General features: G+C 43.4%; 1 protein-coding gene across 1 annotated transcript in view; it reads left to right on the top strand.

Moving 5' to 3' along the window:
* LOC139265891 (guanine nucleotide exchange factor DBS-like) overlaps window positions 1–21,765 on the top strand; it is a 429,407-nt gene that overhangs the window by 109,818 nt on the left and 297,824 nt on the right. Inside the window, exon 3 of the mRNA XM_070883437.1 lies at window positions 19,930–20,044. Coding sequence (XP_070739538.1) covers window positions 19,930–20,044 — 115 coding nt within the window. The remainder of the gene's footprint in view (window positions 1–19,929; window positions 20,045–21,765) is intronic.

Here is a 21,765-nt window from a genome sequence, read left to right as displayed (position 1 = left end):
TGTTAATTCTGCAGATCACCATGTTGCAGAGGAGGACAGATCCACAGCAGATCATGATGAACCAGAGCTTCAGACCGAGGAGGCAGAGGTATATGGGGTGCATACATTTACCACTAAGTGCCCCCTGATAATGCTGAAGGTTGAATTAAATGGACTCTCGGTGTCAATGGAGTTGGACACGGGCGCGGGCCAATCCATTATGAGCAAAAACATTTTCGAAAAATTGTGGTGCAGCAAGGCCTCAAGACCAGTCTTGACTCCAATTCGCATAAAACTGAGAACTTACACAAAGGAACTGATTTCCATAATCGGTAGTGCTACTGTAAAAGTCTCATACGATGGAGCGGTGCACAAACTACCACTCTAGGTGGTACCGGGCGATGGTCACACGCTGCTCGGCAGGAGCTGGCTGGGAAAGATACACTGGAACTTGGACAACGTCTGAGCGCTCTCGTCCGCTGACGATACTTTGTGTGCCCAGGTCTTAAACAAGTTCTCTTCGCTGTTCGAATTAGGCATCGGGAAGTTCCAAGGAACAAAAGTGCAAATCCACCTAATTCTGAAGGCGCGACCCATCCATCACAAGGTGAGAGCAGTACCGTACATGATGAGAGAAAGGGTAGAGATCGAGCTAGACGGCTGCAACGAGAGGGCATCATTTCACCGATCGAATTTAACAAGTGGGCCAGTCCGATCGTTCCGGTCCTCAAGGGAGACTCACCATCAGAATCTGTGGCGATTGCAAAGTAACTATCAATCGTTTCTCCCTGCGGGACCAATACCACTATCAAAGACCGACGACCTTTTTTCTATGCTGGCAGGAGGAAAGACATTCACGAAGCTGGACTTGACCTCGGCCAACATGACGCAGGAACTGGAGGAATCATCAAAGACCCTCTCAACACGCACAAAGGTCTCTTCATTTATAACAGATGCCCGTTTGGAATTCGAACAGCGGCAGCAATATTCCAGAGAAACATGGAAAGCTTACTGAAGTCGGTCCCGCGCACTGTGGTCTTCCAAGATGACATCTTGGTTACAGGTTGGGACACAAGCAAGCATCTGCAGAACCTGGAGGAGGTTCTTGGTCGACTCAACCATGTGGAGTTCAGGCTAAAATGCTCGAAGTGCATTTTCCTGGTGCTTGAAGTGGAGTTCCTGGGGAGAAGAATCATGGCGGACGGTATCAGGCCCACCAATTCGAAGACGGAGGCAATCAAGAACGCACCGAGGCCACAGAACGTGACGGAGCTGCGGTCGTTTCTAGGACTCCTGAATTACTTTGGTAACTTCTTACCGGGTCTCAGCACACTGTTAGAACCACTGCATGTCTTACTGCGTAAAGGAGATGAATGGATATGGGGCAAAAGCCAAGAAAATGCCTTTGTAAAAGCTAGAAAACAAATTGCTTGTGTTGTATGATCCATGTAAGCGTTTGGTACTAGCATGTGATGCGTCGTCGTATGGTGTCGAGTGTGTATTGCAACAAGCTAATGATTTTGGGAAATTGCAACCGGTTGCTTATGCATCCAGAAGTCTGTCTAAGGTTAAGAGAGCCTACAGCATGATTGAAAAATAAGCATTAGAGTATGTCTATGGGGTAAAGAAAATGCATCAATACCTGTTTGGGCTAAAATTGGAATTGGAAACTGACCATAAGCCTCTGATATCCCTGTTTTCCGAGAGTAAGGGGATAAATACCAATGCATCAGCCCGCATCCAGAGATGGGCGCTCACGTTGTCCACATACAACTACGCTATCTGCCACTGTGCCGATGCTCTCAGCAGGCTGCCATTGCCCACCACAGGGAAATGGTGCAGCCCGCAAATTTAGTCATGGTCATGGAAGCATTTGAGGGTGAGCAATCACCCGTCACAGCCCAACAGATTAGAACCTGAATGAGCCAGGATCCCTGACTGTCCCTAGTTAAAAACTGTGTGCTTCATGAGAGCTGGTCCAGTGTCCCAGTGCAAATGCAGGAAGAGATAAAACCGTTCCAGCGGTGCAAAGATGAAATGTCTACACAGGCAGACTGTCTTCTGTGGGGAAATTGGGTAGTGGTTCCTAAGAAGGGCAGAGACACCTTCATCAGTGACCTCCACAGCACCCACCCAGGCATCGTAATGATGAAAGTGATAGCCAGATCCCCCGTGGCCCGGTATCGATGCGGATTTTGTGTCCTGCGTGTACAGATGTAACACATGCTCGCAATTAAGTAATGCGCCCAGGGAGGCACCACTAAGTTTATGATCTTGGCCCTCCAAACCATGGTCTAGGGTCCATATCGACTATGCAGGCCTGTTCTTGGGTAAAATGTTTCTTGTGGTTGCAGATGCGTACTCCAAATGGATTGAATGTGAGATTATGTCGGTAAGCACGTCCACTGCTACCACTGAAAGCCTGTGGGCCATGTTTGCCATGCACGGGCTACCCGATGTCCTGGTGAGCGACAACGGGCCATGTTTTACCAATTCAAAGAATTCATGACCTGCAACAGGATCAAACATGTCACATCTGCCCCATTTAAACCAGCATCCAATGGTCAGGCAGAGAGAGCAGTGCAAACCATCAAGCAAGGCTTGAAGAGGGTAACGGAAGCCTCACTGCAGACTCGCCTATCCCGAGTCCTGCTTAGCTACCACATGAGACCCCACTCACTCACTGGGATCCCACCTGCTGAACTGCTCATGAAAAAGGCACTTAAGACAAGGCTCCCGTTAGTTTACTCTGATCTACATGAACAGGTAGAGAGCAGGCAGCTTCAACAAAGTACATACCATGATAGCGCAAATGTGTCATGCGAGATTGAAATCAATGATCCTGTATTTGTATTGAATTATGGACAAGGTCCCAAGTGGCTTCCCGGCACTGTTGTGGCCAAAGAGGGGAGCAGGGTGTTTCGGGTCAAACTTTTAAACAGACTCATTCACCGGAAACGCTTGGACCAAATCAAACTCAGATTCACGGACTATCCTGAGCAACCCACTTTGGACCCTACCTTCTTTGACCCCCCAACATACACACCAGTGGCAACCAGCACCACGATTGGCCACAAAGTAGAACCCATCACACGCAGCAGCCCAACAGGACTCACCACACCAGGCAGCCCAGCAAGACCAGCTGCACAGCAGCCTAGCAAGGGCCCAACAGACGATTCACCAAAACCAGCATTTGCCCCAAGACAATCAACCAGGGCACGAAGGACCCCAGATTGACTTACCTTGTAAATAGTTACACTGTTGACTTTGGGGTGGGGGAGGAGGGAGTGTTGTTATATATGTAAACTTGTATATACCCTGTACAGCCACCAGAGGGCTCATCCCTGGAGTCCCAAGGGATCCCATAATCCTTTGGGAGCACAGGTACTTAAGGAGGCCTCACAGGTTGGAGAGACACTCTGGAGACCTGCAATAAAAGACACTTTACTTTGAGCTCACAGTATCCAGTCAGACTCTTTCTTCATACATAACAGATGTGAATACCCAAAGGAAATATTAGGAGGCATGACCAAATTTTTGGTCAAAGAGGAGGGTGTTAAGGAGCAGGGTCTTACTGGCTCCTCAAAAGGGCATGGGATTCATTGAGATTCTCATGGAAAAAGGGGGGGATGCTAATAATACAGCGTCTTGGAGCCACTCACAGGGAAACCGGGAAATCTCCCAATTTCCAATATGCCCAGTGCACCCCAGTTCAGGAGGCTCTTAAAGGTGAAGAGAGAGATAGAGAAGTGGAAAGATTTAGGGATAGAATTCCGGAGTGTGGGGCCTAGGCAGCCAGTCATGTGGTGAAAGGGAGCTAGTATGCACAAGAGGCTGGAGTCCAATGAATGGAGAGCTCGAGGGAAGGGTGGTTGTACCACTGAAAGAGGTTACATAGGGAGAGATGAGGCCATTCAGGAATTTAAATACAAAGGTGAACATTTTAATTTTGTTGTGGGACAGGGAGCCAATGTAGGTCAGTGAGGAGAGAGGTGATGGGTGAGTGAGACTGGGTGAGGCATTGGATACATGCAGCAGGGTTTTAGATGAGCTGAAGGTTTTGGAGGGTGGAGGTTAGAGGATGGGGGGCTATCCAGGAGAGCATTGGAATAATCGAGTTTGGATATGACAAAGGCATTGCTGGTTTTCCGCAGCTGATGAGCTGAGGTAGGGGTGAGATAGGTCATGTTATTGAGGTGGAAATATGCAGGCACTGTTACAGAGAATATATGAGGTCAGAAGCTTAGTTTGGGGTCAAATAGGCTGCTGAGATTGCAAACACTCTGGTTCATTGTGGGAGTATTGGTAGGCTTGATTTTTCTTTTATTCTTTTCAAACTAATCTCTACAGCTTCTGTAGGTCTGTCCAAAGGCAATAAAGAACATATGAAACTGATGCAATTCGACAGAGACAGTTGGGGACCTGCCTTCAAAAGTGATACAAAATAAGCAAATGCTAATTTCAAATGTAACTTCACATCACTTAATAACAATGCCATATAGAGTCAGTTTTTCAAGAGTACTGATTACGATTTAGCAATACTCTAATCAGATAAATAGGGGCTGATTTTGGTTGCTGCAGTAATTGGCCTACTGCGGGTATTGTGCCTGCGCAGCCTACCAAGCCCACCAACCGTAGGCCTGAACCAGCTTGGTGGTTGGGCCTCATTAGCAGCGGCCGGTGAGCTGTGAGTACCGAATGGGTGCTCTGAGGCAGCTCGCCAGTCAGGGAGGGTAGGTCATTTACCGGCTCCTATACCATGCTGGCTGACAGTACGGACCTGAAGGGGGGAGTCAATCATGGAGAGGGTTGGGGAGGAGGGGGGTGTACGCAGGGAGCTGAACCTTTCTAAACAAAATAACAAATAACATATAAAAAATAACCCCACACCCAAATTAGATGAACACCTAGGACTAACATGCAACACTTATTTGAAACTACTTATTTATCTGTTGCTTACGTGATGTGCTTCATGAAGTCGGATAGGGGAAATAATGCATTTACCATTGTCAAAACTGGATACTAAAACTGGAAGCCAATCATTTAATTTATTTACATTTCATACCAGAGTAGTGCAGCACTGTTGGAGTGATAGGATTTGGGTTCATGCCAGTGATCTATCACGTGGTGAATTCCACATCCTCGCTGTGTCACTAGGTGGTTGGAGAAGGAAGGGACATTGAAACTATTTAAAGTGATCATAAATGCAATTGCAGCAACCAAAAATTATTTTTTAAATCTAGCCAACTTTCCCATGGTGGTCAACATGTCAAATACATTACACCTCAGAGGTGTTACTAATTCTGGCAATTTATTACCATAAAAATACAGTAGGAGTGAGACCAAATTCTGTAAGAGTCTTTCCAGTAGTTTCGAATTACAAATCAAAACTATCCACAAAATAAATAATTGTAAGTGAAATTAATTTTTGTGTTTTAATTTGTTTTTGTTGTTAGTCCTACTTGTGTAAATCTCTTTGCTTCAGAACCCCATTCATTCCTTGTTAAATGTATGAAAAATATTTTCATTATCATGCATATCCTTTTTTCACAAATATGTTTGCAATATTGTTATTTTTTTCAAGTTTAGAATCCCATGTTGTTCTATTCCACTAACTGTCATCCGTACAGATGGGGTTGTTCATGAATTAGAAAATACAACCACAGTGGGCAATTTTTTGGACACTAGTGTTGCTATTCACCCCCAAAAATCAGGTCTGTAGTGAGAGTTGCTTCAAGGATGTCAACTTTCCTCATGTTGACAGTTGGCTGATTGCCCGTTTCTACTTTTTGTATTGCTTTGAATTCTGGACTTCTTCCAAACATTTGTGATCTCTGTGGTTGAAATTGTTCCTGCTGAAAAATGTAAACAAATAACCATTAAGGTAGTGGCAGAAAAATCTGCTCAGTGGCAGCCAGGGCACCAGTTACACTGTGACTAGTCTCACCTGAAAATGGAGTTGGTTCTGTTTTCTTTGTTTCTAAAACCGACCAGTCAATTTCCGACATTCATCCTTTGTGCACTTGGAATGTTTAAAAAGCAAGAATTCATTGGGCTGGACTTTTCTCTCAGCAGTGAACAAACGGCACTAGCCGTTCATTACACCTGCACTTGTCCATAGATTTTCCATGGGATTTTGCCCTGGAACTTACCGTGATTGGAGAGCCAAAACAAGGTTGGACACAAACAACCTTCCGGATATAAAAGGGATCAGAGGGTCTAGTAAGGAGGAGGAACTGAGGGAAATCCTTATTAGTCGGGTAATTGTGTTGGGGAAATTGATGGGATTGAAGGCCGATAAATCCCCAGGGCCTGATGGATTGCATCCCAGAGTACTTAAGGAGGTGGCCTTGGAAATAGCGGATGCATTGACAGTCATTTTCCAACATTCCATTGACTCTGGATCAATTCCTATCGAGTGGAGGGTAGCCAATGTAACCCCACTTTAAAAAAAAAGGAGGGAGAGAGAAAACAGGGAATTATAGACCGGTCAGCCTGACCTCAGTAGTGGGTAAAATGATGGAATCAATTATTAAGGATGTCATAGCAGCGCATTTGGAAAGAGGTGACATGATAGGTCCAAGTCAGCATGGATTTGTGAAAGGGAAATTATGCTTGACAAATCTTCTGGAATTTTTTGAGGATGTTTCCAGTAGAGTGGACAAGGGAGAACCAGTTGATGTGGTATATTTGGACTTTCAGAAGGCTTTCGACAAGGTCCCACACAAGAGATTAATGTGCAAAGTTAAAGCACATGGGATTGGGGGTAGTGTGCTCACATGGATTGAGAACTGGTTGTTAGACAGGAAGCAAAGAGGAGGAGTAAATGGGTACTTTTCAGAATGGCAGGCAGTGACTAGTGGGGTACCGCAAGGTTCTGTGCTGGGGCCCCAGCTGTTTACACTGTACATTAATGATTTAGACGAGGGGATTAAATGTAGTATCTCCAAATTTGCGGATGACACTAAGTTGGGTGGCAGTGTGAGCTGCGAGGAGGATGCTATGAGGCCGCAGAGTGACTTGGATAGGTTAGGTGAGTGGGCAAATGCATGGCAGATGAAGTATAATGTGGATAAATGTGAGGTTATCCACTTTGGTGGTAAAAACAGAGAGACAGACTATTATCTGAATGGTGACAGATTAGGAAAAGGGGAGGTGCAACGAGACCTGGGTGTCATGGTACATCAGTCATTGAAGGTTGGCATGCAGGTACAGCAGGCGGTTAAGAAAGCAAATGGCATGTTGGCCTTCATAGCGAGGGGATTTGAGTACAGGGGCAGGGAGGTGTTGCTACAGTTGTACAGGGCCTTGGTGAGGCCACACCTGGAGTATTGTGTACAGTTTTGGTCTCCTAACTTGAGGAAGGACATTCTTGCTATTGAGGGAGTGCAGCGAAGGTTCACCAGACTGATTCCCGGGAAGGCGGGACTGACCTATCAAGAAAGACTGGATCAACTAGGCTTGTATTCACTGGAGTTCAGAAGAATGAGAGGGGACCTCATAGAAACGTTTAAAATTCTGATGGGTTCAGACAGGTTAGATGCAGGAAGAATGTTCCCAATGTTGGGGAAGTCCAGAACCAGGGGTCACAGTCTAAGGGGTAAGCCATTTAGGACCGAGATGAGGAGAAACTTCTTCACCCAGAGAGTGGTGAACCTGTGTAATTCTCTACCACAGAAAGTTGTTGAGGCCAATTCACTAAATATATTCAAAAAGGAGTTAGATGAAGTCCTTACTACTAGGGGGATCAAGGGGTATGGCGAGAAAGCAGGAATGGGGTACTGAAGTTGCATGTTCAGCCATGGCCTACTCCTGCACCTATTTTCTATGTTTTTATGTCTAAAATGGAGCTGCATCCTCTACAGGGCAATCTGGGACCTGTGTGAACACGGCAAGCAACTGTGTATCTCCTTAACCAATCAGATTTAAAAATCGTTAATGAGCAGCACAGAATCTGAACCAGAAAGTGTCAGTTAGAATATTGAATTCAATGTCAAATCAGATCCAGAAAGCAATATAAAGAAAGGGAAAGAAAGATGAGATTAAGAGAGAGAGAAAAAAGGGACAGGAAGAAAAAGTAATAAAAAATGTTTTATTTACATTTTTTAAATTTAAAATAATCTCCAACAATAATTAAAAGCTGAAGGAATGAAACTTCACACTTGTAAAAGTTAATTTTCAGTGCCAGAGAGGTTATTTGGCAGTAATTAAGACTTACCATGCCATTAAAAGGGTACTTACACTGGAATGGACAAGCCCTAATTTTTTCTGTCAAGTTTAGTGCCTATAAATCAGGTACCTACAGCAACTTCACGCCGTTCAATGCATTTGAATACTGTAGAGCACACATTTTGGAGGAGCAGGGCATCTCGGACAGCAGCTTCCAGATTTCTGCATTTAACTGCACATGTGCAATCGTCGGAAGTTGCTGACCAATTTTCACGTAAATAATGATGAGAGCTGCTAATGGTCAAGATGGAACAATAGTAGAAAAATCGTATGAGAAGCAGAGGAATATGAACAATAAAAAAGCACAGTAATGTTATCAGAGTATAAAATCATATATATTCACGACAAAAGATTTCTCCTACATGGGACCACAAGGGGCAGCAGACTCCCACACGTTTGTCTGTGTAAAAGCATTGGCTTAGTTCCCAAAAAGATTAGCATTGAACATTATCCAAGAAATTTATCTCAACACAAGAAATGTAGTATGATAAGCTTTAGCACATTTATTACAAGCAATTTTCCATCACTTGTAGAAATAAAGTACATCATTCATTATATTGCATCCATTGGATTATCCTTCTTTACAGATGCTACAAACAGAATTCCTTCCCCTATTCGGTGTTATAAGCTTTGATGTGGGTGAATGCCAATTGATGGATTCAATGCCAAAGTAAAACTCAAATTGGAAAAAATAAAGCCAGCAAAAGAATGCTACTGTGGGATTCCAGTAGTGATGTGCCGTTGATTTTTGCTGCTGGTTTGCAGATAACATAGGGAACCTCATGATGTATTGATGTAGCTGTTTAATTCCCTGTAAGCCTACATAGCTTATTCTGAGGTTCAATATCTGTAAACGTTTTAGCTCAGGCATTTAATATGACTGGGTGAAACTGATTTTTCTTATTTGTTCTTGAGATTTGAACAGCGCTAGCGAGGTCACATTTATTGGCCATTCCTAGAAGCCCTAAGCCAACATCTTAAACTGCTGCAGCCCTTGTGCCGATGGTGCTTCAGCAATGCTGTTATGTAGGGAATTCCAAAATTGAGTCCCAGAAATGATGAAGGAATGGCAGCATATGTACACTTCAGGATGGTATGTAACTTAGAGGGGAACTTCAAGGTGATGATGTTTGTAAGTGGTTTCCCTTAGGTGTTTTCGATGCACCCCCACGTTACACTAGTTCTAGAGCTGGGAGTGATTACTGTACTGAACAGATGAATGAGTCACGGACAAATACCTCGGTCTCAACTGGCAATGCTTTATTAAAGCTAAACACACACCTGCACCCAGTAAAACCATACACACCCTGGCGTGTAAAACAAACAAATGCAGTACAATACACAATGTGGCCTGTCTATCAGGCCCTCAATCGCGAAGTAACCCAACATCTAAAACACTTCCCCTGTAAACCCCTAAGAATTTGGTTGGGAGAACGCACGATACCCCCTCACACCGTGGCTGTGATCTTAAAAGATGTGTGTGCAGAAATGCTCACCGATTTCACTGCTTCTTCGCTGCTTCTTCTGATGAAAAGGTTTCTTCACTCCATCACAATATGGATGATTGCATTCTTGTGAGGGCGAAGCAGCGAGGCAAGAGAGAGAGCTGTGTCCACATGGCATGCCTTTATATCCCAAGTCCGTTTGCCTTTTCAGGCTAAATAACGTTTGTTTTGAGGCTTCCTGTGGGTGTGTCTTCCTTTGGCCTTTGTTTCAAGGTTTCCTGTGGGTATGTCTTCTGCTTTAACCCAATAAAGTTCCTTGTTTTCGAGGCTTCCTGTGTTTGAGTCCAGTGATGGGTTTTCACTTCCAGGCTGTCTGGGCTTAATGGCTCTCCATTGCTCTGGTAACTCATCCAGGTAATTGGTCCGATCACTGATTGATGAGGTCACCTTGCCTAACAGTGGACTCCATTAACCCACCTCCTGCCTTATGTTGCCATTGTCATTCCAGACTCCCTGCCTATCATTCTAACTCGGAATGAGGTGGATGAATTAACTGCGCAGATAGCAGTTAATGGATACGATGTGATTGGCAACACGGAGACATGGCTCCAGGGTGACCAAGGCTGGGAACTCAACAACCAAGGGTATTCAGCATTTAGGAAGGATAGACAGAAAGGAAAAGGAGGCGGGATGGCGTTGCTGGTTAAAGAGGAAATTAATGCAATTGTAAGGAAGTACATTAGCTTGGATGATGTGGAATTGGTATGGGTGGAGCTATGGAATACCAAAGGGCAGAAAATGCTAGTGGGAGTTGTGTACAGGCCACCAAATAGTAGTAGTGAGGTTGGGGGCAGCATCAAACAAGAAATAAGGGATATGTGCAATAAAGGTACAGCAGTAATCATGGGCGGCTTTAATCTACATATTGATTGGGCTAACCAAACTGATAGCAATGCGATGGAGGAGGATTTCCTGGAGTGTATTAGGGATGGTTTTCCAGACCAATATGTCGAGGAACCAACCAGAGAGCCAGCCATCCTAGACTGGCTGATGTATACTGAGAAGGGACTAATTAGAAATCTTGTTGTGCGAGGCCCCTTGGGGAAGAGTGACCATAATATGGTAGAATTCTTTACTAAGATGGAGAGTGACAAAGTTAATTCGGAAACTAGGTCCTGAACTTAAGGAAAGGTAACTTCGACGGTATGAGACGTGAAGTGGCTAGAATAGACTGGCATGGATACTTAAAGGGTTGACAGTGGATAAGCAATGGCAAACATTTAAAGATCACATGGATGAACTTCAGCAACTGTACATCCCTGTCTGGAGTAAAAATAAAACGGGGAAGGTGGCTCAACCATGGCTAACAAGGGAAATTAAGGATAGTGCTAAAGCCAAGGAAGAGGCATATAAATTGGCTAGAAAAAGCAACAAACCTGAGGACTGGGAGAAATTTAGAATTCAGTAGAGGAGGACTAAGGGGGAAGAGGGGGAAAATAGAGTATGAGAGGAAGCTTGCAGGGAACATAAAAACTGATTGCAAAAGCTTCTACAAATATGTGAAGAGAATAAGATTAGTGAAGACAAACATAGGTCCCTTGCAGTTGGATTCAGGTGAACTTATAATGGGGAACAAAGAAATGGCAGACCAATTGAACCAATACTTCGGTTCTGTCTTCACGAAGGAAGACACAAATAACCTTCCGAATGTACTAAGGGACAGTGGGTCCAGTGAGAAGGAGGAACTGAAGGATATCCTTATTAGACGGGAAATTGTGTTAGGGAAATTGATGGGATTGAAGGCCGACAAATCCCCGGGGCGTGATAGTCTGCATCCCAGAGAACTTAAAGAAATGGCCCTAGAAATAGTGGATGCATTGGTGATAATTTTCCAACAGTCTATCGACTCTGGATCAGTTCCTATGGACTGGAGGGTAGCTAATGTAACACCACTTTTTAAAAAAGGAGGGAGAGAGAAAATGGGTAGTTATAGACCGGTTAACCTGACATCAGTAGTGGGGAAAATATTGGAATCAATCATTAAGGATGAAATAGCAGGGCATTTGGAAAGCAGTGACAGGATCGGTCCAAGTCAGCATTGATTTATTAAAGGAAAATCATGCTTGACGAATCTTCTGGAAATTTTTTGAGGATGTAACTAGCAGAGTGGACAAGGGAGAACCCGTGGATTTGGTGTATTTGAACTTTCAAAAGGCTTTTGACAAGGTCCCGCACAAGAGATTGGTGTGCAAAGTCAAAGCGCATGGTATTGGGGGTAATGTACTGACGTGGATAGAGAACTGGTTGGCAGACAGGAAGCAGAGAGTCGGGATAAACGGGTCCTTTTCAGAATGGCAGGCAGTGACTAGTGGAGTGCCGCAGGGCTCAGTGCTGGGACCCCAGCTCTTTAAAATATACATTAACGATTTAGATGAAGGAATTGAGAGTAATATCTCCAAGTTTGCGGATGACACTAAGCTGGGTGGCGGTGTGAGTTGTGAGGAGGATGCTAAGAGGCTGCAGGGTGACTTGGTAAGGTTAGGTGAGTGGGCAAATGCATGGCAGATGCAGTATAATGTGGATAAATGTGAGGTTATCCATTTTGGTGGCAAAAACACCAAGGCAGAATATTATCTGAATGGCGGCAGATTAGGAAAAGGGGAGGTGCAACGAGATCTGGGTGTCATGGTTCGTCAGTCACTGAAAGTGGGCATGCAGGTACAGCAGTCGGTGAAGAAGGCAAATGGTATGTTGGCCTTCATAGCTAGGGGATTTGAGTATAGGAGCAGGGAGGTTTTACTGCAGTTGTACAGGGCATTGGTGAAGCCTCACCTGGAATATTGTGTTCAGTTTTGGTCTCCTAATCTGAGGAAGGACGTTCTTGCTATTGAGGGAGTGCAATGAAGGTTCACCAGTCTGATTCCAGGGATGGCTGGACTGTCGTATGAGAAGAGACTGGATCAACTGGGCCTTTATTCACTGGAGTTTAGAAGGATGAGAGGGGATCTCATAGAAACGTATAAGATTCTGACGGGACTGGACGGGTAGTTGCAGGAAGAAAGTTCCCGATTTTGGGGAAGTCCAGAACCAGAGGACATAGTCTTAGGATAAGGAATAGGCCATTTAGGACTGAGATGAGGAGAAACTTCTTCACTCAGTTGTTAACCTGTGAAATTCCCTGCCGCAGAGAGTTGTTGATGCCAGTTCATTGGATATATTCAAGAGGGAGTTATGATATGGCCCTTAAGGCTAAGGGGATCAAGGGGTATGGAGAGAAATCAGGAAAGGGGTACTGAGGGAATGATCAGCTATGATCTTATCGAAGGGCCGAATGGCCTACTCCTGCACCTCTTTTCTATGTTTCTATGTTTCTAACCTGGAGCCACATCTGGGCCCCTCCCACAAACAGCTTCCAGTTTTCTTTCTGGGGGTAAGAAAAATATTAAATGCAATGTCCAGACAATGGCCAATAAATCCTTGGGGGTTCGATGCTTTCAGTTCTAACATGTTCCCATTACATTGGTGCTCTTGGGCTTCTCGGTGGTTAATGTAATAGGATTTGGAGAGCCAAAGTAAGGTTGGTGAGCTGCTGCAGAGCTTCCTGTAGATAGTACTTTCTGAAGCCATAGTTCACTTGTGGTGGAGGTGTTCAGTCCAGTGGAAGGGGCACCTGTCAAGTGAACTACTCTGTCCTGGATCATGGCGAGCTTCTTGAGTGTAATTGCAGCGGTACCCATCCAGGCAAATGGTGAGTATTCCATCACACACCTGACGTGTGCCTTGTCGATAGTAAAGATGCTATAAGGGATCAAGACGTAAGTCACTCATCACTGAATACCTAATCCCATGCCCTGCTTTTTTAACCACGGTGTTGATATGGCTGATCTAGTTAAGTATCTGGTCAATGGCTATGCTCAAAAATGTTGAAGGTAACCGACAGTTGACGGTCAGAGGGAGGTAGTTGGGCTTTTTCTTGTTGGAGACAGTCATTTTCTGGTACTTATGTAGCATGAACATTACTTGGCAATTGTCAGGCCAAGCTTTGATGTTGTCTGGGTTCTGCTGTAAATTGGCATTGACTGCTTCCCTACCAGAGGAATTATGTCTAACCCTCTAATTGGTGGCTTGCTATAGCATTCAGTTCATACGAATAATTGTGTTTAGTTTTGTTCATGTTTATCCAAAATTAATTTGACCTTCCTACCATTTATATACTGCACTTTGTGAACAAAAGCATGTATTAACAGATTACTGCATGTATTACAGACAGGTATTACATTTCAAAGAGATCACAAAGCAGGTTTGAATTAAACTGTTAATATCAAGCTAATTTTAATCCATGTGATTCAAAATAGGTTGAAATTAGCATCTGAAGTTGGGATGAATTTTTTACATTGTGTAGCTTAATGAATGAGCAGCTATTGTGACATCTATACATACAGTTTTTTCATAGCAAATAACATTTGCATAAATTTGTTTAATCATTTGGATGTGTGTTAGAAATGAATCCTAGCTTTGGGAGATTTATTTTCACCGACAGAAGTTCCACAGCACAGGAAATAGTAAAAATGTGATTTTGAAAGCCAAAGTAAATATTAGCTACGAGATCACCGAGGAACATGGATACATCCTTTTCCCCCAACCATATATTGCCAGGAGTCATATCATTATCCAATGTTAACCTGCTTTTCAACTGTGCTATCCTTGTTACCTTGTTACCATATTTATGTTTAGAAAAAAAAGATTAACACATTAAGTTTTAAATATTTAAAGACATATGTTCCCTCCAGCAGAAGAAAAAACCTGCACCAGTAAATATTTGGATTAAATGCTACAAAGTTCAACCAAATCAGATTGTAACTGACTGATGTTTCTGTCATCTTTTGATATCTTGATCAATATTCTATATTTTAATTCTGTAAGTACTAATCAGAACTCTTAAAGCAACTATAAAGATTCTCTCACCAGCTGAAATGGATCCTTGTATAATTTTTCAAATATTGATTTGTAAATCTGATTAATGATCAGCAGTTCCATTTGTTGTTGCATTTAATTGGCTTACATATCAATTGTTAGGAAGATGTTTTGCTGTATGAGGAAACATAGGGTAAAATATGTTATTGATGAGGTAAAATTGATGGAGTAAATTATTTTATTGACCATAAGATAAAGGTTATGGTAGATTAGTCAGTATCCTAGGAACATAGGAGTTGCTAGATAAAAAATGAGTAATTTTCATTCTAGTTTGCTTTCTATCATCCTGGTAGTCACATGATAAAATGATAATGGAGCTGTTGACTAATCAGAGAAATCACTCTCTAACAATTAGTTTACAACAGACCCAGACTTGATGCAAGAAAAGCCCCAGTGGTGTAGAGCTTTGGAAACCATAGGTACAGAATTGTCACCCATTCCTCCCAGGCATGCTACATTTACCACATGTCATGTCTCAAATTATTCATCTTCTTACTGTATTTCTCCTTAAGATTGGTAAAAATATAAAAGCCTAATAATTTTTAAGGAAATGGGCATCTTTGTGGATTAGAACAGTAGTTCTTCCTCTCCGGTATCTGTGTTTTGTACACATAGCCATTGGCTGCGATTTTGCCAACCGGGACATGTCTGGGGTGGCTGGGATAGGTGGTGGGGTTGCCACCCTGCTCCTGGCTCCATCCTGCTCTGTGAACAATTATTTTCCGTTGATGGGGCTTGTTAAGCCTATCCTGCGAGGTTACCGGCCAATTAAAAGGAAGCAGATTTGATGACGTCATTTGATGATGTGTCATCAGCCAGTTTCCTTAAAGGGACCATGGCCACATTGATTTTTACAGTTGTGCTGTCAATGTTCTGCAGCATTGAGGTGCTGCATACACTGACAAACATTGTACAAAGGTGCACAGCTGCACCAGGCTCTCCCATGACTCCCTCCGCATGCTTATGGAGGGAGTCACAGCACACTTGGAGGTTCTCTTACCTTCCAATGGGTGAAAGAGACCTCCCCAGGAGACCAACACACATTGCATAGGAGGGCACAAGCAGGGATGTCGTCAGGAGGACCTGGCTGCAGTGGTGCAAACCTTTCAATGATCTCAGTAGATTACAAAAAGTTACTGCAAAGCCACATTTAACTTCATCCTGCTGTGCACTCATCACATCCCCATCACTCTGCCTTCCCTACCCTACTCCTGCACATCCTTACTCACACCAACTAACCTTACACCTCCACCCATCCCTCTCTCTCTATCTACATTGTCACTTCCCCATCTCACTAGCTACCCCTCACACTCACCCTCAACCTTGTCCAATCATACCAATTAACAACACACAATGGTAGGCACTTGGGTGTATTGTCAATGTTCATGTAAAGTTTCTGTCGATGTGTTGCCAAACATTGATATCTTGACTTTCAACACTTTGCGTTCTTGGACAGATCTGTGTGCACCTTTGGAAGTGGCTTAGTGAGTTGTAGTGTATGGTGAGACATAATGATACCCCTCGCAATGATGATGAGTGTGAAAGGAATGGCTGGGCACTCTAGGGATGCTTTATAGCATTGGTGTGGGGTGGTGCCAACTTGGTGCATCATGTGGCAGCCAGGGTGTACAACATCAAGTGAAGTAAACCTGGCCATGGTAAGACCGTCTCTGGCCTCCCAGGCAGCAATGTAGTCGGGTGCTGATGCCCTGTGTTCTGTGCAGCATTAGGTGATTGCAGAGAAGGTTGATGTTGGTGATACTGGTGTGCCTGGTGATGCTGGTGTTGGGGCTGATCGTGGTGGGATTCTGAGGACCAAAGAATAGATGGCAGCTAATGTTGAGATGACAGACGCAATCTGTCAATGGTGCGAGAGCTTGCTCCAAGAAGGTGATAGTGGATAGAGAGTTTACTCAAAACACTTTCAATAAAGCTGAAAAGTGTATTCCAATTCTGATGGCTCCAGCTTCTAAGATTGGAAAGTGAACACCTGTGAAATGGTAGCTTTTATACGACTTTTGCAGCTGTCAACTATTCAGAGGAATGGAGAACCATTAAAAACCTGACCTACTTACCTGATGTGATCCGCAAGCGCCGGGGAACTTCGTGAAAAAGTTGGAAAATGATCAGTACATGGTAAATTGCCGTTTAGGTACCTTTTTACAAGCTCTTAACAATGTCAATTGGCTCCCCCGCCGCTTGGTGTCGGGTCTGTAAAGCGCAGACAGACCCGACACTTGGGAAACTGATGTGGAGGCGGGTTGATAGCGAGTTGTTGACCCGCTGTCAATCTTTTATATTTTGACAGCGGACCCACCTCCAAACCTGCCTTCTGAGAACTGGTAAAATTCCAGCCATTGTGTGTGCTGATCACACCCAGTTCTATCTCTCCACCACCACCCTCGACTCTATAACCACCATTATGCTATCTGACTGGAACACAGGAACAGGAGTAGGCCATTAAGCTCCTCGAGCCTGTTCCGCCATTCAATTAAATCATAGCTGATCTGTATCATAACTCCATCTACCCGCCTTGGTTCCATAACCATTAATACCTAAAAAAAAATCTATCAAACTACTTTTTTAAATTTTCAATTTACCAAGCCTCAACAGCTTTTTGGGGGAAAGAGTTCTAGATTTCCACTACCCTTTGTGCAAAGAAGTGCTTCTTGACATCATGCTTGAATGGCCTGGCTCTAATTTTAAGATTATGCCCCTTGTTCTGAACTCCCCCATCAGAGGAAATAGTTTCCCTCTATCTAACCTATCACAACCTTTGATCATCTAAAACACCTCAAATAGTTCACCCCTTAATCATCTATATTCAAGGGAATACAAGTTTAATCTATGCAACCTGTCTACATAATTTAACCCTTTTAGCCCCGGTATCATTTTGGTGAAAAGCCCCACTTCTTGTCCAAAGTCAAGTCGTGGATGAGCAAGAATTTTCTCCAACTTAGTATTAGTAAAACAAAACACACCTTGTTGGGCTTTTGCCTAAAACTCCATACCTAAGTGCCCACTACCCAGGCTGCGCACTCAGACAAATGCCAATGATGCCCAATCTTGGCATCCTGTTTAATTCTGAGCTCGAGTCTAAACCTCATCTTTTATTCTTTATCAAGACTACTTATTTCCATCTCTATAACACTGCCTGCCTCCATCCTTACCTTACGCACTGCTGTCCATGCTTTTGTCACCTGCAGCCTCAACACCTTAGTAAATACTCATCTGTCACAGGTGGGGCAGACAGTGATTGAAAGAAAGGGTGGGTGAGGAGTCTGGTTTGCCACACACTCCTTCCGCTGTCTGCGTTTGATTTCCGCATGCTCTTAGCGACGAGACTCGAGGTGCTCAGTGCCCTCCCGGATGCTCTTCCTCCACTTTGGGTGGTCTTGGGTCAGGGATTCCCAGGTGCCGGTGGGGATGTTGCACTTTATCAAGGAGGCTTTGAGGGCGTCCTTGAAATGTTTCCTCTACCCACCTGGGGCTCGCTGTGACAGAGACTGTAATTCCCACATTGGACTGTACAGCCACCTGAGAACTCACTTTTAGAGTGGAAGCAAGTCTTGCTCGATTTTGAGGGACTGCCTATGATGATGATGAAATACTCATCTCTTATCAAGCTGAACTGGAACTGCCTGAGCTGACTGATTTATGCTGCATACTTATCTTGAACTAATCTTTCCTGACATGAGAGTTTTTGAATTTACTTCCAGGTTGATCCAAAGTGCTAACTCCCACATAACTACTCCAAGATGTATGTGAGATTACTTACCATATTAACCACATCACTGGAGTGATTCTGGGATTGACTAGAGACCTGAATGACAGGCTTTCAAGAGAAGAAACTTAAACTATTTCATAGCGGGTATGAGATAAACTAATTTGTTAGTTTGGTTATTTTGCTTTCTGAAGAATTAGCATTTATAGTTGTAGGGGCCCATGAGGTTTCACCATCTAGTGAATAGGGTGAGCACTGATAGACTTAATGTTCTTCCCTATGTGTGTGTGTCTTTTCTCTGTAGAAAATATTTCCTGTTTTATTTTCTTCCTCCTTCATTTAACAAATTGTCGCCAATGTAGTGACATATTCAGATAATTCACTATTTAAGTTTGTACTTTATTTCACAAGATACTGAGTAGGTAAATGTAACTGTTGTAGGGATGGAAGGATCAATTCTAGGTAGAGGAAGGGGTGTGAGGATCTGATTTCTTTCCTTCCTTTTTCACCAGAGCATCACTGGTCAACTTTCCAGTCCCTGATTCCCCCAAAGGAGAGTTGGGCCTAGAAATTGAGGAGCGCCCCGTTTGGGGACGGTAACTCGTGTGAAGTGCGAAACTTTGCGCCAGACGCAGAAGTCTCACTTCTAGCGATAAATTGGGGTTACCGCCCACAAAAGGAATTGGAGCGCTAAATCAAGCGTGATCCCAGGGATGCTTCTGAACTGCCTGTGTCCCTGGGATTCATATGCCTGGAGGCCCAGGACCCAATCTCTCTATAGCTGTGGAGCCAGGAGGTAAGTTCGGAGGTAAGTACTCCAGAGTTACGCCTCCGATCGCGAAATTAGGGTCAATGATGTAAGATTTTCAATTTTTAGCATGTCGTTAAAGTACTTCGTCCCCAATTTTTGGCACAGATATTATAGGCTGAATGGTCTCCTTCTATGCTGTAGACTTCAATTGTTCTATTGTGCTGCCTGCCTGTGCTGAAGGCTCACATTAGTTACTGTTTTATGGTTGTCAGCTGCCATCTGGTATCTCATCCACTTGACATTCTTCACGAGTAAGCCGAGAAAGTGAGTGGTGGCAGGATGTTCAACCATGGGAATATCATAGCTGAATCAATTCATGCATTTCCAGTAGGGACCACAAGATAGTCATCTGAGCAGGAACCCTGGCTAATTTTCTCACTTGTAGCCCACGAATGTTGAGGCCAATAGTAGTGATCCAATTAGGTTCCTGCTGAGAGTAGCTAATGTGATCCAAACTATAGACTGAAACTTGTATGCTGCTGATCTGAAGGAAAATACTATGGATACTGGAAATCTAAAATAAAAACAGAAAATGCTGAAAATACTCAGCAGGTCAGGCAGATGTTATTTCAGATTTCCAGCATCTGCAGTATTTTGTTTTTCATCCTGATCTATATGGTTCAGTACTATGTTATGCATTTACCAGGGAGTCAGAGGGAGCGTGTTTACAATTGCTTTTACTTTGTACTATTTTTAAATGTTGTTACTGTAAATCATTGCAGATTTTTTTTCAGTCAATTACTTTATAACTCAAATATTTTTAACAGGGGGACGAAGCAGGGATGGTGCACCAATCATCACTTTTCCAGAACACACTGCCTTTGGGGACCTTTCTGATGAAGATTTTCTGAATGTTGTAACATATTTGACTAGCATTCCGAGGTGAGCTGCGTTGTTGCTGCTGTAAATAATATATGCACACGTATTTTATACCACTTTATAGTACCTGTACATAGTTAATACAGTATTCATTATACTACAAGCGCATTTAAGTTATGGCTGTGGTACTTGATTATGCAGGATCATTAGGGCTTGGGATTTTTAAGTTTATACCAAGACAGGATTGAGAAAATACCCATTGAGTAGAAGTTTCGCAAAACAATTTTGAAAATTACATTTGTATTTTGTCATTTCCACATACATTGTTACAGCAATTTCACAGGAAAAAACATTCAACTCAGAAAAATATATCTTTTTCAGCCAGTTTCCACCCATTCTGTTCATATTCCTATGTTATTATTTAAATACCAAAACTTACAGCAATTTGGAGCAGAGAAGTAGAGTTAGTTGGAGCATAGGCATTTCTCTGCAGTGCAGACTGAGGTGCTGGGAGAGACAAAACAGAGGCACTGCAAAGCCACCACTGGCAGAAGGGTGTAATAAGAACATAAGAATTAGGAGCAGGAGTAAGCCCCTCGAGCCTGCTCCGCCATTCAATATGATCTTCTACCTCAACTATACTTTCCTGCACTTGCCCCAAAGCCCTTGATTCCCTTAATATTCAAAAATCTATCGAGCTTCATCTTGAATATACTCAAAGACTGAGGGCTAGAACCTCCACTTTTTTGGTATGCTTAACACCCACTTAACGCCCATTTTACCGCTGAAATGACATAATGCCCATATATCACCCATTTTGGCACAAAATGGAAACTGGCGGTCATTTTTCGGAAACTTATCGCCGAGCGTTACTTTCCCCATGTGCTTAATGGCGAGAAAAAATATTACCGCCCGCCCACTATTTTTGGGCAGAATTAGAAGAATGTGCGAATTCAACGCCCACAACATCGCCCAGTGTTACTTTCCGCACAGAATTAACACCAAGATTCAATATTAACGCCTGCCACTGTTTTTTGTCGTAAAGACCATATTTACCCAAACTAGCAGCCATGGAGATCGCGCATCGTCAATTTAATCACCTCGCACATATATCGGCCACAATATCGCTCGCTTAAAAAACCGCCCACAAAAAGTGGAACGAACCGGATCGAATCGCAGCATTATGGACGCCATGTTGTAGATCACATGTGGTGTCCTTTAAAAGGCTGCTGTGCTTCAACCTCGGCGGAGTTCGGATGTACTCTGCAGGTCATTGGAGTTGATGTGAACATCTCTAAAAACATCTTGACCACACTGGATTTGACACAGTTAATTCGGAAACTAGGGTCCTGAATTTAAGGAAAAGTAACTTCGATGGTATGAGACGTGAATTGGCTAGAATAGACTGGCAAAGGTAAAGGGTTGACGGTGGATAGGCAATGGCAAACATTTAAAGATCACATGGATGAATTTCAGCAATTGTACATCCCTGTCTGGAGTAAAAATAAAAAGGGGAAGGTGGCTCAACCGTGTCTACCAAGGGAAATTAAGGATAGTGTTAAAACCAAGGAAGAGGCATATAAATTGGCTAGAAAAAGTAACAAACCTGAGGACTAGGGGAAATTTAGAATTCAACAGAGGAGGACTAAGGGTTTAATTAAGAGGGGGAAAATAGAGTAGGAGAGGAAGCTTGCAGGGAACATAAAAACTGACTGCAAAAGCTTCTATACATATGTGAAGAGAAAAAGATTAGTAAAGACAAATGTAGGTCTCTTGCAATCGGA

Source organism: Pristiophorus japonicus, chromosome 6 (assembly GCF_044704955.1).
Source record: "Pristiophorus japonicus isolate sPriJap1 chromosome 6, sPriJap1.hap1, whole genome shotgun sequence".
Taxonomy (NCBI): Eukaryota; Metazoa; Chordata; class Chondrichthyes; family Pristiophoridae; genus Pristiophorus; species Pristiophorus japonicus.
Note: the sequence above shows the minus strand (reverse complement) of the source record. Positions and strands in the feature narration are given on the sequence as shown.